This window comes from Mesoplodon mirus, assembly GCF_964341445.2.
Source record: "Mesoplodon mirus genome assembly, chromosome: 4".
Taxonomy (NCBI): Eukaryota; Metazoa; Chordata; class Mammalia; order Artiodactyla; family Ziphiidae; genus Mesoplodon; species Mesoplodon mirus.
Window position 1 is genome coordinate 164,999,886 of NC_138979.1, and position 15,769 is coordinate 165,015,654.

The window sequence follows — 15,769 nt, forward strand, 5'->3', positions numbered from 1 at the left end:
ATCTCCACCTGCCCCCCCAAAAATATATATATATAGTGTGTGCTTTTGTAACCAAGGTGAGTGGGAAGGAAGGAGTCAGAGCCAGCAAGCCCCCAGAGTCTAGGAGGCTGTTGGGTTTCTGTCTCCTGCTGAACAGCATAGTTAGGAGAAGTTGGGCGGCGGAGAGAGGGGGCGTAGAATGGAGGCTGCCTCATCCAGAATGTTACCATTCCCTGGCAGAGCCCTGGGTCAGCTTTCTCCTGGAGTAACAGATGGCCACAACAGGTGCGCCAAGCTTCTTCCTGCCACTCCCGCTCTCCCCTGCAGGTTCAGCCTGGATGTAAAAGCCTCACTCTCTTTAGTGCCCAGAGTCCTGGAGGCCCAAAAGCTTCACCCACCTGGGGCAGCACCTCTAAGGCCAGTCCAGGACAGGCCAGCAGATGCAGCCCTCACCTCTCCTGAAGTTCTTTGACCAGGTCAGCCAGCACGGGCGCTAACCCCTGGGTCCTGAATTCCAAGAGCATCCTGTTTACCAGGGATGGAAGGGCCTCCAGCCATCAAACCTCTCACCCTCCGGAGTTCCCGGTCCACCCCTCTGCCTTCCCCTTTGAGAACCAAGACGCGTTTCCGCCATTCGCCCCTCGGGTGGGCCCTGGGCATCCGAACCCCCCCCCCCAGAGAGGCACACCCGGGAGAGTGGCCGCGCGGTGCTGACCATCAGCTCAGGGGGAGCACCTGCGGCACCACCGTGTGCAGACGTCCCGGCGCTTCTGCTACTCAAGGGGGTTATTTTCATTTCTATTTGGGACTACTTTAGCCTTAGCCGCCGCCTGCAGTTTTTCTTCCCCAGTCGCCGGAGTTTGGCTTACTGCGCCTGGGAGAGGAGAAGGGACAAGGTGATCAAAGGCGCAGGGTCCGTCTGCCCGCCTCACACACGCGCGCGCGTGCTCATAAGGAGCGGAGCGTGAGGAGGGTGGGGGGCTGTGCGGGAGGCTCGCGCGGGTGTAGACGAGCGGGCGAGCGAGCGAGCGTGTACTTGAATGGGGAGGGCAGGGATTCCGGGTCGCTCGGGCCCCTCCTTCCTCGGAGCCAGCCAGTCCCTCGGCAGAGCGCTCGGGCGGCACTGATTTGCTCTCGGGAGTGTGCTATTTGCATACGACTTGCCCATTTGTGAATTCGGTTCCCCAACTCCTCGCTTCACTTCACCTGTACCTCCCAGGGCCGCGCACTTTGCAGGCGCCCGCCCCCCTCTTGGCCACCCCTGCCGCCTATCGGGCACCTCCTCTCGCGCCTTCCCTGCTCGCCCACCCACCTCTCCGCGCCCCGTGCCACTGTTGGTTTGGGTGGCTGCTCCGCGCCCGGTTCCTTCTCCTCTTCTTCTCTCTCTCCGGTCCTTCTTGTTCTCTTCCTCCGGCTGCTGCTGCTGCTTTTCATCCAGTTGGGAAACCCAGGACGCAGGCGGCTGCTCCGTGGAGCTCTTCCAGAAAGCGCAGGGTTAACAGCCTCCGTGCCCTTACACCGAGACTGCGAGGAACCCGCGAAGAAGTCTCCCACCGCAGCCCCCCCTTTGCCTGGCAGTTCTGCATTGCATCGCATGGGAGTGGAAAACGAAAAAAAAAAAAATGTTCAAACTGCTTGGATGTTGGGATAAACTAACCTGAGCCTCCTTGGGTCTCCTGCTGCCTCCTCCTTTTCCTTCGTTTCCACCTTTCCTCTGTGTGGCTTCCCGGAGTGTGCCGTTAAGTCATCCGGCCTGAGGTGCCCAGAGATCAGGAGCTGCGCCTGGCCTCCCCTGACATGTGTGGCGTCCCGGGGCTCCCTAGGAGGGCTGCTACACCTGGGTGGACTTTGACATCCTAAATTTCAGCTCCAGGAAAGGGGAGCTTTTGCCTTATATCCTTTTATTTTTTAAGTAGTAGTTGCTGTTGTTTTTTTGTGTTTTTTTTCATCATCTGTCTTGAAAACGCTTATTCCTTCCCTCTTTCCAAAATTTGGGCCAAGTCTTCCTCCTGCTATGATGGGCCCCTGGGCATCATGAACTTCATTATTGCTCACTGGCTGGAATTCAAACTGCCCATCTGTGGTGGCCCAGTGTGTTGACCATGCACCTGAGAATCCACGCGAGACGGAGCCCTCCTCGCCGGCCGGCCTGGACGCTTGGGATCTGGTCCCTCTTCTGGGGATGTATCATCAGCTCCGTGTGGAGTTCCTCTAATGTACCCTTCTCCTCCTCCTCCTCTTCTTCCTCGCCGGGGTCTCACTCTCAGCACGAGCACCATTTCCATGGCAGCAAGCATCACTCAGTGCCTATTTCTATCTATCGCTCCCCTGTTTCCCTTCGAGGAGGGCACGGTGGGTCTCTCTGCTCTTTATCCTTTTAATGGGGCATAGCAATTCCTTAACCCACTTGCCTTTCAGGTAATGTTAAGGGTGGGAAGAGAATTTTAAAAATTGAATTTAAAATAATGAAAAGCATCGCATGTGCATGAGGGAAGAAAATGTCCAGTTTCTCCCTAAAAGGCTAGAGTTTTCTGCCCCAGTCTCCCCATATTCTCTAATGGGTCCTCCTCTCCTTGGCTCCCTTATTCATAGCTTCACAAGCACCGCATCCTCCCCTTTGCAACCTTCTGCCTGCTTCACCCCCCATGATGGCAGACAACTTGGTCAGATAAGTCCCCAGTGCTGCACTTTTGAGAATTCATTCATTCACCCTGCTTTCACCCTTCTTCTCTCTGATCTTGTTTGAGAGCTAGTCGTGGGAAAATAGCAGACAGCAGGAATCCTTAGGTCTTCAGCCTGAAGTTGATTGAACTGCTATAAAGTGGCCTATGTGGTAAAGGTCGGGGGGTGGGGGAAAGTAGCTGAGTGTAATCTTTAATAACCGGTGGTCATTATTGTTCATTTGGGCCACTTTATGTTTGTCCACATGTCAGAAGGAGGGAGCAGCTATCATGAAAACTGTACACCTAATACTGCTAACTACCCAAGAGGAAGCAATGTATAAGATAAGGCAAAGTCCATTTATAATTTAACCAAGTGTATATTATTGCCCCTTCAGTTCCACCATCTATGGAAATGTTATTTCAATTAAAGGTAGCATGGGTGGGTTTGTTCACACAATATAAGTACAATATGTTTTGCTCTAAATGACCCTCCTAGCATAGTGATTGAAGGAAGAGATCTATGGCTCTTAAAATGATATTCAGCTTTGAGCAGGCTGCCTCTGAGAGGGTGATGTCTGCCCCGAGGTAGGCTCTTGCTGTAGTAAACTGTTCTAAAGAAGGGAGCTTCATTATTTGTTTACTATGCACCGCACCCTGATGGTGAGGAGAACGGGGATCACAGAACCCAACTGCAGGAGCAGCCCTCTGGGGGGCAGCGAGAGAAAGCCACACTAGAGGTCCCCTGCCCTAGCTTGTATTGTGAAGGCCTCTAACATACAGACTGCGTTCGGAATGTCAGTCCTTCCCACTGCCTCCTAGCCCTGGGTTTCTGCTCTGTGCTCTCTGTAGCGTTAAGTGGAAGCACATTGAGAAAATGCCAGCACGTACTCCGGCTCTTTCTGACTGTCTCTTTACATTTTATTTGATGGAGTTGTCAAGCAGCTCAGAGCTTGTAAGGTTGGTGGAGGCGGGTGGTGGGAAGGAGGGAATGCTTGATCTTGATCTGGTTGCTGTTTTCTCTGTGACTCCTGCTAGGTCGGGTGTAAGCTTTCAAAAAAAGAAAAAAAAAAAAAACCATCCTAGGAGAGGAAAGAACCACAACCACGAAAAATGCAAAAGCAATTTCATGGAAATAGAAAATGTTAGCTCCTAAGGAGGAGAGGGACTGGGAGTGGGGGTGGGATTGTAAAGATTGGGAAAGAAAAAGAGGGGATGGGAGATGGAGGAAGCCAGACAGACTATTCCTAATAGCCGTAATTAAACACAGAAACGCTCAGCGATAATTAGCTAAATTTTGCTAATTAGTGTAAATGATCAGCAGGGAGACGAAGATTATGTATTAGTTAGAGGTTATAGGCTGGCAAGGTCTCCGTGTTTTCTGTTCGGGATGTAAACAGTTAAGAGCAGCTACTAGTTAAGTGATGGAATTTGCAATACTTACCGGGGTTTCCTAGGTCTGTCAATCTCTTTCTTTCTCTCTGGCACTTGCTCACTCGCTCTCTCTCTCTCTCTCTCTCTCTCAGCTAAAGGGGCAAAAGGGGTTGAGCCAGCACAGGTTAAAAACAACTGTTCTCTATTCATTTCTTCATTGACCAGTTGCTCAGTACCCTCTAAATCTTCTGGTTCCATCTTCTTTCACATTAACCTACATCTGATAAGATTCAGTACGATGGAAAAGGAGAACAAAGTAAATAAATGACTAGAGACCCTAGAAGAGGCCCTTAGATGCCCAGAGCTGAGAATGCAGTGAACTTCAGGATCTGGCATGACTGAGACAAGAAAGCTCATGAAATCAACTTTGCAGTATCTTCTTTCAATCCTGAAGTCCCATCCCACTGAGCTGGGCTTAGAGACTGAATGCATCTATATTAAGCAGGCTCCTTGCATATTTAATTAATGTTTTTGAGCTTGAAATCAAGAGAAGCAGCAAGCAACAAGATACCCCAAACTCTGGCTTCAATCCCTTATCTAAGCTGTGCCCTTTTCTCCCTGAAAGGACCAGGAGACCCGTTGGTGCTCCGTTAATGCTCCTCTGATTCTTACTTAGAGTACACTTGCTTTCCCCTAGTCCAAGACAAAGGCTTAGCTAACAGCAATTGTTTTAAAAAATCTTTTAGATGGAGGTGGTAGGAGGCATAGCACCATGAGACTAATGGTTGTTACTAATAGTTTTCTGCCAACCCTATTCCAGCGTTAAAAGGAGCAGTCTATACTGTCTGTGAGGAAGTAAATGCCTTTCATTCTGGTATACAATGAAAACTAGAGCGTTGAGTTCAAGAACCTTCTCTGGACTCAAGAGAGATTTTTTTCCTTTGCTTGTTTTTTCTACCCTTGTTCACTTTGCATATTTCCTGAGAAACCAGAGGTCCTCAGAGCTGCCCGTTAATGAGTTTTTGCCACCCCTCCTTCTAAAACATCCAGCCCTATAGTGAGACACACACTAAAACAGATGGAGGAAAGAGAAATTCTCCAAACAGCTGTTCTCCTACCCATGCTTGGTTCTGATCTTTAAAAAATTGATTATGTATAGATTTGCCTAAAATCTTGATCCCAGGGCAGCCTAAAGCAGGCTGAGCTCCTTTATAAGTTGGGGAGACTAAGGCCACACCTGCCCGGGGTATCCAATATAGTCTCAGGTTAAGGTTGTGTCTTCAGATACAATTAACTCTCTTCTCAACTGGAGTCTAGTAAGCTTTTCCCCATTGCTCAGTCCCTTCCTTCAGGCTCCCTGCTTTCTTTCATGCTCTCTTCTATTGAACTAACATTTATTGGGTATTTACTATGTGCCAGGCTGTGTGTAACCTGCTAAGGATAGAAAACTAAATAAGACATTGTATTGTTCAGCACGGGATAATTTCAGAAGTATTTGGATCATCTGTGAAAGATAAGTGATTCTAAAAATTTTAAAAATTTGAGGGATGGGACAAGGATCCAGATACCCAACCAAATTAATTAATATAAAATCTAAATATCCCTTGTGAAATGCAGATTCACATTGTTCTGTTATTCAGAATAACCCTACAGGTATTTTTCATCCTCAACTTTATTTTCATACTTATATATCATGCTTATTGAAACTCCTGGATAATTTAGTGGTATGGGACATATAAATACTAAAATACATTTGTTTACCAACCTTCAGTTTCATAGGAGAGTTTCGTATATTTGCTTTCCTCTCTCCCACCTTTAAGAAATCCAATGCACATCTACTTAAAAATATTTTAATACTTATAGTTTAGAAAAAGTTTTCTCTACAGAGCCTAGGTTTAGTATGCTCCTTATATTTTATTTTCCATAAAATAGCAGACCTTTCTGTCTCTTTAGGCATTTGGGGGTACCTAGTTGAAAACCTAAAACTCAATTTTACAAGGGAATATACCACAATGTATTTAGAGGAAAGTCTCTTGCTCAGAAACCTGTATGTGTGTGTGTGTGTGTGTGTGTGTGTGTAGGTGGGACAACATAAATCCTCTTTGAGTCACCTTAGCAAAGACAGCGGTGGTAGTCCCCCTTGTGGCCCATGAGCCTGGAGTCTTTCTTTAAGAAATTATGCTTCTCATTCATTGTCACAGAGACCCACCTCTGAAGTTTTTCCAGCCACGGGGCTGGTTTTGCTCTGATCTACTGAGCACTTTCTTTTGCTCAGCCAGCTGCTTTCTAACCATTTTCTCTCTCCCTTCCTTCTTGGGATTCAGATTGCTGAATAATTCAGAGTGTTGGTTGACAGATAAAATGATAAGATTTATATGTCTTTGGCCTTGGTGATGAATTAATTAAATTGGTTTCTTTTTCTCTGTCTCCTCTAGATGCATTGTTTGGCTTCTCTAAAATTTGCTGGCAAGTGGTGGGTCTGGAGATTAACTTGTTCTTTAAAGGCCACCGTAGGAAGATTATACTATCCCAGTGTAAATTTCTTCAGGACTTTCAACATGGATCATTGTGCGGGGGTTGGTGGTTGGAGGTGAGGCCTGCCATATCAGAGGGAGAAGAGATGAGAGAATTGGAACAATTCCTTTCAGGAAAAACATAACAGAACAAAACCCTTCACCAAACTGGCTGATGGCTGGAATTTAGTAGTAAGACCTTTATTGTTTTCTTGTCTGATTTTGAATCTGTAAGACATAACATATTTTATTTTACATTTTAATGAAGGAATTTATCAGATCTCAGAAAGCTTACTTCGCTAGGACTCTATGTGATCTGGGAGGGAGGCAGATTTCTCAAGATTAAACTTGAACTTAATCATACTTCCCTTCCTGTATTAGTTTGTTAGGGCTGCCATTAAAAAAAAAAATCAACACCAAAAAACGGACTGGGTAGCTTCAACAATAGAACTTTATTTTCTCACAGATCTGGAGGCTAGAAGTCCAAGATCACAGTGGTGGCAGATTTGGCTTCTTCTGAGTCCTCTCTCCTTGGCTTGCAGGTGGCCACCTTCTTGCTGTGTCTTCGAGGGGTCTTTCCTCTGTGTTCATGCATCCCCAGTGTTTCCTTGTATGTCGGAATTTCCTCTTCTAATAAGGACACTGGTCAGATTGGATTAAGTTCCACTCAAAGGTCCCATTTTAACCTAATCACCTCTTTAAAGGCCCTATCTCCAAATATAGTTGTATTCTGAAGTTCTGGGGGTCTAGGCTTCCACACATGAATTTTGTGGGCACACAGTTCAGCCCATAACACTCCTCTTCCTCCCCCAGGACCCAGTCGTTGCAAAGTAAAAATGTACTGTTCAGTGCATCTCTGTTGAACTCAGTTCAGACTTTCACTGTGGGAAAATAAAACCTTCCATGACAGTGGCAGCAATTTACAAAATTGATAAGATGGGGCTTCCTCAGGAAAAATCCTATTTACATCTATGGAGAAAACAACACCAGTAACTGTAGTTAATATTTGTGTTTGCTTTCCTCTTGGTTTATCTCTTGTGACTGAGTCTCTACCTTGATGTGCACACAGGCTAATTCTGTCTGACTACAGCCCCGTGCTCTGCAGACAAACTCTAATACCCACACTCAATGGCTCTCTCTTGAGACCGGCTGCCATTCCAGGCCTGGCGTCCCTGCTCTACCAGGGACTTCCTTTATGAACTACAGTGGCTCACTCTTTTCCTTTCTCAAAACTAGGACGGCATGATTCTCCAATCTGTACGTCTTTAAAGACACCACTGTGTATCTTCAACCTGTCTGAGTTCAACAGGTCTGCCAGTATTTTGTAGGTCTGTTTTCTTGACTATGATAATAACTTATGCCAAAGCCACAGCCACAGCCAGGTTTTCTCTTCTCTCTCCACCAGAAGCAGCATAATGTACAAGAGGGACACACTGTGATGTTGTAAAGCCCACAATCCAACTTCACCACAGTCACGCAGAGACAGAAAGAATGCAGCTTTCATTTAAACACGCCTTTTTAATACTAGAAAGGAGCTCTGCATTGTGTTTAAAATGCTCTGCTGTGTTTGGCCATATCAGGGCAGGGGGCAGAATAGCAACTGAGTTTATACAGAGCAGGTGGTTTATTTCTACTTACAGTTAAGAGTTTTTGCGAAAGACTTGCTGGGATCATATGACAACATATAACGCACACCTCCTGTGTACCAGGCACTCTTCCAATGCTTTACGTATATAATTTCATTTAATCTCACAATCCTTGACCTTAATAAGGTTACCGCCGTTTCATAAATAAAAACAGTGAGACTCAGAGAGCTTAAGTGCCTTGATCAAGGTCGGGGTAGAGCCAGGCTTCAAACCTGGTTCTGACCACAAGGCTCTTGGTCTTTTTGTTCTCCCTGACAGACCGTCGTCTCAAGAAACAGACAACAAACACAATGAGTTTAGGGATTATCTGATCCTCTGATGTTCCAGATGGCCAAAGTGGGGACTTAGACAAGGGCCTCCCATCAGTATCAGAATCAGCTGGGAACCCAGGCAGTACGACGCTACGTCCATCACCCTTTTACTCTACAGCACGAATGCCGCCTTCTCCTTCCTCCAAGACCTTTTGCTTCAGGTTGATCTCCTCTTAACCAGATTAAGTCCTGTAGGAATGGATTCTGCCAGCCTTGGATTTTCCTGGCCTTCTGTGAAATTAATGTTTCATATGTATTCTTCTAGTAGGTGTCTGGCTTTGTGCCAAGAGCTAGGATTCTTGGGTGTTCTGAAGGTCTCCTCAATGGGAGACCCTAGTGTGAGAAAGTGCTCATATTCGGGTTGGTTCCCATGCAGGGAGACATTTCCTGTCCTGGTTGGGCCTCACTGGCCAGAAAGCAGGGGGCAGATGACTTGTGTGTTCACCTGTCTCTGTTTCTCATCTGAAGCCACAGCCCAGTTATTGTTCAAAGACACATTCCCTGCCCCAGTTCCCACCCTTTGCTCACCAGCTGTTGAGGGGCTGTATGAACATAAAACCTCCAGAACCCCGAAAGCCACCTTTTCTGAGATACTGTCCGCACCCTCCCTTTTTTACTGTTTTGAAATATTCCTGTCAGCCACCCCCCACGTTAAAACATAATGGTGTATACTCCTGAGTGACTTCCCCCCAAACTATGAATTTCAACTATTTCCCAGGCAGTCTTTCAAAATTTGAATATAATTACATGTTTTGGGTGCAAATTGTGGTTTTTGCTACATAAGAAACTAATGGAAATGATCCGCCTGTTCCTGTAGTTTACAGATTATATGCTTCAGAACCGAGGGTATATATTTAGGCAGCTTTTCTGTGTGGCACATTAAAATGAAAATGAACTGGGGTGAGCCACCATGGTTGCTAAGCAGTAGAGCAGGTTGACAGAGCAAAGCATTAAACTGAACCGGTGTCAGTGTTTTACTTAACATTTATTTGCTTTGCACCTTTGTCATTTGATGTTGTCAAAGAAGAGAAGGGGGAGGAGATAGGCAGGGTCTGGCTGTCTGCACAGCTCAAACAAGGAGGAAGAAATAATCAGCCCACGACATCCAAGCAAAATGAGCACATTTTAAAAGTTGAAATTGCCATACAGGGAACTCTTTTTTTATGAAGAGCGTGCAAGACTTGTAAAAGTGCACAGGTGTGTCTGACAGCTTCAGGAACACGGACCTGGGCAGACACTTGTTTTTGCAGTATGGGCGATGACTACCAAAGAGGGATTAGCTTCCCCAGGTCAAAAATTTTAAATGTGCTTCCACTGTCCATTTAATTCCTGGTTTCAAGTCCTAGACTTATCATGAGCAAGTAGGGATAGGCAGCAAAGTCTTTTGGGCTTCTTTATAAGTGATAACTAACAGAATAAAGCCAACTGTTTTGAACCTCTTTTTTTAATATAAATTTATTTTTTTAAATTTTATTTATTTTTGGCTGCATTCGGTCTTCATTGCTGCATGCGAGCTTTCTCTAGTTGTGGCGAGTGGGGGCTACTCTTCGTTGCAGTGCGTGGGTTTCTCATTGCAGTGGCTTCTCTTTGTTGTGGAGCACAGGCTCTAAGGGCTTCAGTAGTTGTGGCACGCGGGCTTCAGTAGTTGTGGATCGAGGGCTTCAGAGCTCAGGCTCAGTAGTTGTGGTGCACAGGCTTAGTTGCTCCGCAGCATGTGAGATCTTCCCGGACCAGGGTTTGAACCTGTGTCCCCTGCATTGGCAGATGGATTCTTAACCACTGTACCACCAGGGAAGCCAGAACCTCTGTTTTTAATAGAGGCTGAAAGGCCCTTGTGAAAAATTAGCTCACAGGTAAAACAAAGCAAGACCCTCTTGGATTCTTCGGGTCAATTTTAGCAGCATTCTGATTTTTTTAAAGTTTGAAAAGATGATTAAAGGGTTGAATCTCAGCTACTGGGAAAATTTGGCCTCCTGAATAATTTGGGTGGGAGGAGGGTCCTGTGACTTAGATAGTCAAGGTATTATTGTATATCTCTTTCCTTGAACCAATTATTATATATCTCTTGACATGGACCACTATCTCAGCATACTTGAATGGACATCTTTGGGTTTTCACTTCTGTCAATTCAATCTTCTTAGAAAAAATAAACCCAAGAAAGGAGACCTCTGTGCTTTTACAAGAATGACAATAGTATCTTCTTTACTCATAATAATAATAATATTACTAATAATAATTCACTTTTTTTAGTTCTTTGAATATACCTGACACTCTCCTAAAGGTCTCATATTTAATTCTCCTGAGATAGGTACAGCTGTTTTCACATTTGGAAGATGCTGACACTGAGGCAGAGAATGTTTGAGTCACTCGGGCCATGTGGAGGAGATACATAGGGCAAGATGCAAGGAAAGTGCAGGGAACTTCCATGCCCTTTCCAGGTGAGCCACTCTCCCCAAGTCTCCACGTGTTCCCCAACCCAGAAGCTTTCCCCATCCAGACCCTGTCCTTTAGGGGTCTTTTGGAGGCTTCATTACATAAGCATGATTGATTAACTCATTCGCCATTTGTGACTGATTCAACTTCTAGCCCCTCTACCCTCCCAGGAGGTTGGGGGCAAGACTGAAAGTCCCAACCTTTAACCACCAGCTTGGCTCCACTGGCAATTAGCCACCCAGCCCCACCCTCCCCAATCCTAAGGTGCTTACAGAAAGTCATTTCATTAACATAACAAAAGATACCTTTATCCTCTCATCACTGGAAATTCTGGTAGTTTTGAAAGCTGTGAGCCAGAAACTGTGGATGAAGACTGAATACGTATGAAAAGTGTATTTTGGTCATCTGAATGACCAAATATGTATTTCTTATAAATTATAATATTGCAGTCAGGTACTGAACTAAATGCTTTAGCTTACCTCATTTAATCTTTACCAACTATCTTTCAGGGTAGGCACCATTCTTATCATGAATTTACAGGAAAAGAAATTGAGCCTCAGAGAGTTAAGCAATTCACTTTAAGTTCTTCCTCTTGCTAAGCAGTTAACCCCTTGCTTCTACAGTTACCCCTCAGTATCCACGGGGATTGGTTCCAAGACCCCCATGGGTACCAAAATCCGCAGATGCTCAAGTCTCTTAAATAAAGTGGTGTAGTATTAGCATATAACCTTAACCCATACACATCCTCCTGTATACTTTAAATCATCTCTAGATTACTTATAATACCTAATACAATGTGAATGCTATGCAAATAGTTGTACATACAATGTAAATGCTATGTAAATAGTTGCCTGTGTACAGGAAATTCAAGTTTTGCTTTTTTGAAATTCCTGGTATTTTTTCCAAATATTTTCGATTCAATGTTCCTGGACTCTGCAGATATGAATGAGACCCACGGATATGGAGGGGAGGGCTGACTGTGTTGAACTTAGGTCAGATAACCTGCACAAACATAAAACCTGTTCCCTGGTATTGAGAACAACTGATCAGAACACATCCCTATACTCATAAGTCCTATTGTATTACAGGAAATTATGTGTGCTTTCTGAAGCAGCCTTTGGATATTCAGATAAGTTCCAGAGTCAGCTGGTAGGGAATGGTTACATATTCAATCAAGAATCCAAGAGTGAGGGACCCTCTTTGGTGGCTCACCTACCTCATTTTTGATTCACTGTAAGAAACTCATTTATCAGGAATTTTAGTTTCCAACATATAGGCTTTCTCCTCAAATTATAATTTAAACCACCAAACCTTCCTGGTTTTAGTTCGCTTACCTGCAAAATCAAAGAATCGCAATTAATGATCTTGAAGTAGCCTGCCATCTTTATCTTAGCAAGTTTGGTATTCATCTTTCTATCGGCGCTAATAGGCACAATTCTGATGATTTCTAAAATACCTTGCCACTCTTATTAGATCACCTTTGAACCTACTTTTATCCTTGACCATTCATACATATGGCAGAAGCTTATTAATTTTGAGGGTAAAACTAATGGAATGAATATTTCAAGAGTATCAATGGTTTTCATATTGGGTGAATACGTGTGTGTGCAGGTGCACATGTGGGTGAATGTGTGAGCTAGAAAAATATAATGTAGCATAAAGGCCTTGATAGCAACCTAATCAGCTCCTGACCTGGAATGTGAAGATCAGGCATGAGGACTAAGACTGCTGTGCATTACAGACATAAAGATGTTTCAGTACCTGTTCCTTATTCTGGTGTCATTTATCAGTGTGTTGTGTCAAGGGGGCTTGCATTAACACACTAATTACAATCTAAGAGGGGGAAAGTGTTAATGTGAGATAGGAATGTAAACCTGGGGACTTGGCCCTCTATAGCCAATCCCTGTCTTTCAGGTGATTTATTTATTGGGTTTTATATGCCATGGGGTCATTTTATGTGTATGTACTGCTAACCCCATCATCTGTCAGTTATTAGGGGTCTACTAGACTAGCTATCATATAAGAACACTCTTTCTGACAGTGTTGAGATAGTGACCCTTTATTTCCCTGCACAGGGTAACTTAGAAATAAACCCACCACCTGAACACTAAGTTTTTCAGGCCCAGGGGTGATGCCCCTAAAAGAATATTCTGATGAAAGGTCTTCATTCGACTGAAAAGCTGCCTTGCATTTGTGGAATTACCAAATGCTGGACTTGGAAGAGGTCTGTAGGGACCTTTTCCAATCAAATTATTTTCATGCAGAGAAAGATTAACAGCCTGGGAGTTTATGAATTGTTCCCAAATCACACTTTTCAAGTTAGGGAAGTTGAGGCTGAAACACCAGCCCTTTCTGTACTGCACCACAGTGTTAGTATGCAAAAGCAGGTGTCACCTGTTTTGCTGTGGACAAGGAGACAGGGATGGTCTCTGGTACAACTGGAGTAATACATCAGCACAGCAAGGTCAGAGAGCATGAGAACCAAGTCACTCCAAACACTCAAATTGGTTCCCTTAATTGCTGTCACAGAATGCAGTCCTCACTCCGTCCCAGGCACTGCTCCCTCTGGGCCCCTGCTTTCTCTCTGCTCCAGCAGCCTGGAAGGGAAACTCAGTGCACCAATCAAACTGTTTGATGAGAGTTTTGAGCCTTATTACAGGGAAGGTTTCATCCTTCCATGGAAGGAAAGAGAAAGAGAGAAATTAAATTGAAGTGTAAATCAGTTAAGAGCTTAGATCCTGCACATCCTTCCTTTTTAATCAGGAGTAAAATGAGAGGAGAGTTTTAAGGCTCATCACAAGACACCATTAACTACCCAAGGAACTCTTGACAGAAGATGGTTTGTCACGAGAAGAAAAGTGTACAATCTATCCAAAAAAGGAAGTATCCAGAAGTTGTTTAGAAGGATGACACAGAGGAGGAGGATGGTTTGTTTTCCTGTGGCTACCCAGGCTTCAGTTCCCCTAGCTGGCCAGCACGTTTTCTTGCACATATTAGGTGCTCAATACATACTTTACATCAATGATGTAGTATATTATGTAGTGTGTAGCAGATAATTATATATTGTATATGAAAGGGTAATATGTTTTCAATTCATTCAGTTTTAGACAGTGCACTGGAAATCAGTATTCAACATTTTGGCCAGTTTTCCCTCGTGGTTGACATAGTTTTGGTATATTTTTCTAAAATTGCTTGATGTTTGCTATTTTACAAATTGTGTTTTACAGTGTTACAGAGAAAATTCAAGATCTTTTTTGATCCTCACCACAGCTCTCTGCAGCAGGAGGACAAGTAGTAGAATTGTTATTTGTCCCATTTTTTAAATTTTTTTAGCTGATGTAATCAAAACTAAAGGAGCATAAATGTCTTGACCAAAGTCATTCAAGTAGTGAGTGACAGAGCAGAAACTGACACCCAGTTCCTGTCCACTGCCCTGCTTTGCATGACTGAGTATCTGGTGTAGAATTTCTGGGCTTTCTGGAAAAAGAAAAAGGAGAGAACAGTAGAGAGAAGAGTGCTCGCAGAAGCACCGTTAGGGCAGAAAAGTGTGATACGCCTTCATTGGACTTTGCGCTTAATTATTAAGTACTTACAGTGAACAGTGCAATGCCCTGGGCTATGCTCTGCAGTGGACAATTGAAACGTAGAGTCTATACTCAAATGCTTACAGTGTGGTTACAAATTCTTTAAAATACGAAGATCTATCCTTTCCATCCCCATAGCAATCTCAAACATGTCACCTGAATGGATAGTTGTAGCAGCCTAATTAACAGACCTTACTAAGCCTCTGATTGCCCCTTCTGTCTGTGCTCCACCCACCATTGAGCCATCCATCTCAAGTACCAATCTGTTCATGCCATTCTCGCATGGGGCTCCTCCCAGGCTACAGGATGAAGTCCAATCAGATCACATCATGCCCTCTAACTAGAACAAAAACTAACCCCTTACCTTTGTAATCTTGCCCCTGTTTATCTATGACTTCATTTCCTAACATGATCTTCATTAGACCTTGGCCTAATTCTTTTTTTTTAATATTTATTTATTTAGGCTGCACTGTGTCTTAGTTGCAGCACATGGGATCTTCGTTGCAGCATGTGGGATCTTTAGTTGTAGCATGAGGACTTCTTAGTTGTGGCATGCAGACTTCTTAGTTGCAGCATCATGCAGACTCTTAGTTGCAGCATGTGGACTTCTTAGTTACAACATGCATGCGGGATCTAGTTCTCTGACCAGGGCTGGAACCTGGGTCCCCTGCGCTGAGAGTACAGAGTCTTACCCACTGGACCACCAGGGAAGTCCCTTAATTCTTTTTATTTTTAAAAATTCTTGTTTCTTGAACATGCCAATTTTGTTCCCATCATAGGGCCTTTATATCATCAATTCCTTCCCTCTGGAACATTTTCTTTTTCATCTGGATTGCCACATGTCCATTTCTTATTATAACATCAGGCTTCAACTTCAGTGTCATCTCCTTAATGACCCAGTCTAAAAAGCACACTTTCAAGTTCCTCTCCAGCATAACAGCATGGTTTCTTTTTATTATAGCACAGATACCTCCAAGAAAGTTCATGTTGTGTGTATTGCTTCCATCAACCTCTGAGAACAGAGACCTTGTCTACCTTGTTCATGGTTTTGTCTCCAGTGCCTAAAACAGTGACTAGCAAGGAGTGAGTTTCCTTAAACATTTGCTGAATGAGTGGATGGATGGATACCTGACATATATTCCTCTCAGATGTGGCTCCCACCCAGCATTTTAGCCTCAATATTCATTAGACCTTTTGAGAACTCCATGACTTTAAAGTATGTTCTTCCCTCGATTGAGAATCTCTCCTATTTGGTAGATTTCTCCGCAC

At 44.2% G+C, this 15,769-nt stretch overlaps 1 protein-coding gene across 18 annotated transcripts in view; it reads left to right on the forward strand.

Annotated features, from left to right (window-relative positions):
• The window catches only part of NRXN3 (neurexin 3), a gene marked incomplete at both ends in the record, with an annotated part of 1,625,679 nt that overhangs the window by 1,042,122 nt on the left and 567,788 nt on the right, over positions 1 to 15,769 (forward strand). For 4 of the 18 annotated variants that reach the window (XM_082616780.1, XM_082616781.1, XM_082616782.1 and 1 more), the window contains one exon: positions 1,671 to 2,331. The exons of the other annotated variants lie outside the window; for them this stretch is intronic. In XM_082616780.1, the coding sequence (XP_082472906.1) occupies positions 2,082 to 2,331 (250 nt within the window). Of the gene's footprint in view, positions 1 to 1,670; positions 2,332 to 15,769 lie in introns of those variants that run through there. 18 annotated transcript variants of the gene reach the window in all.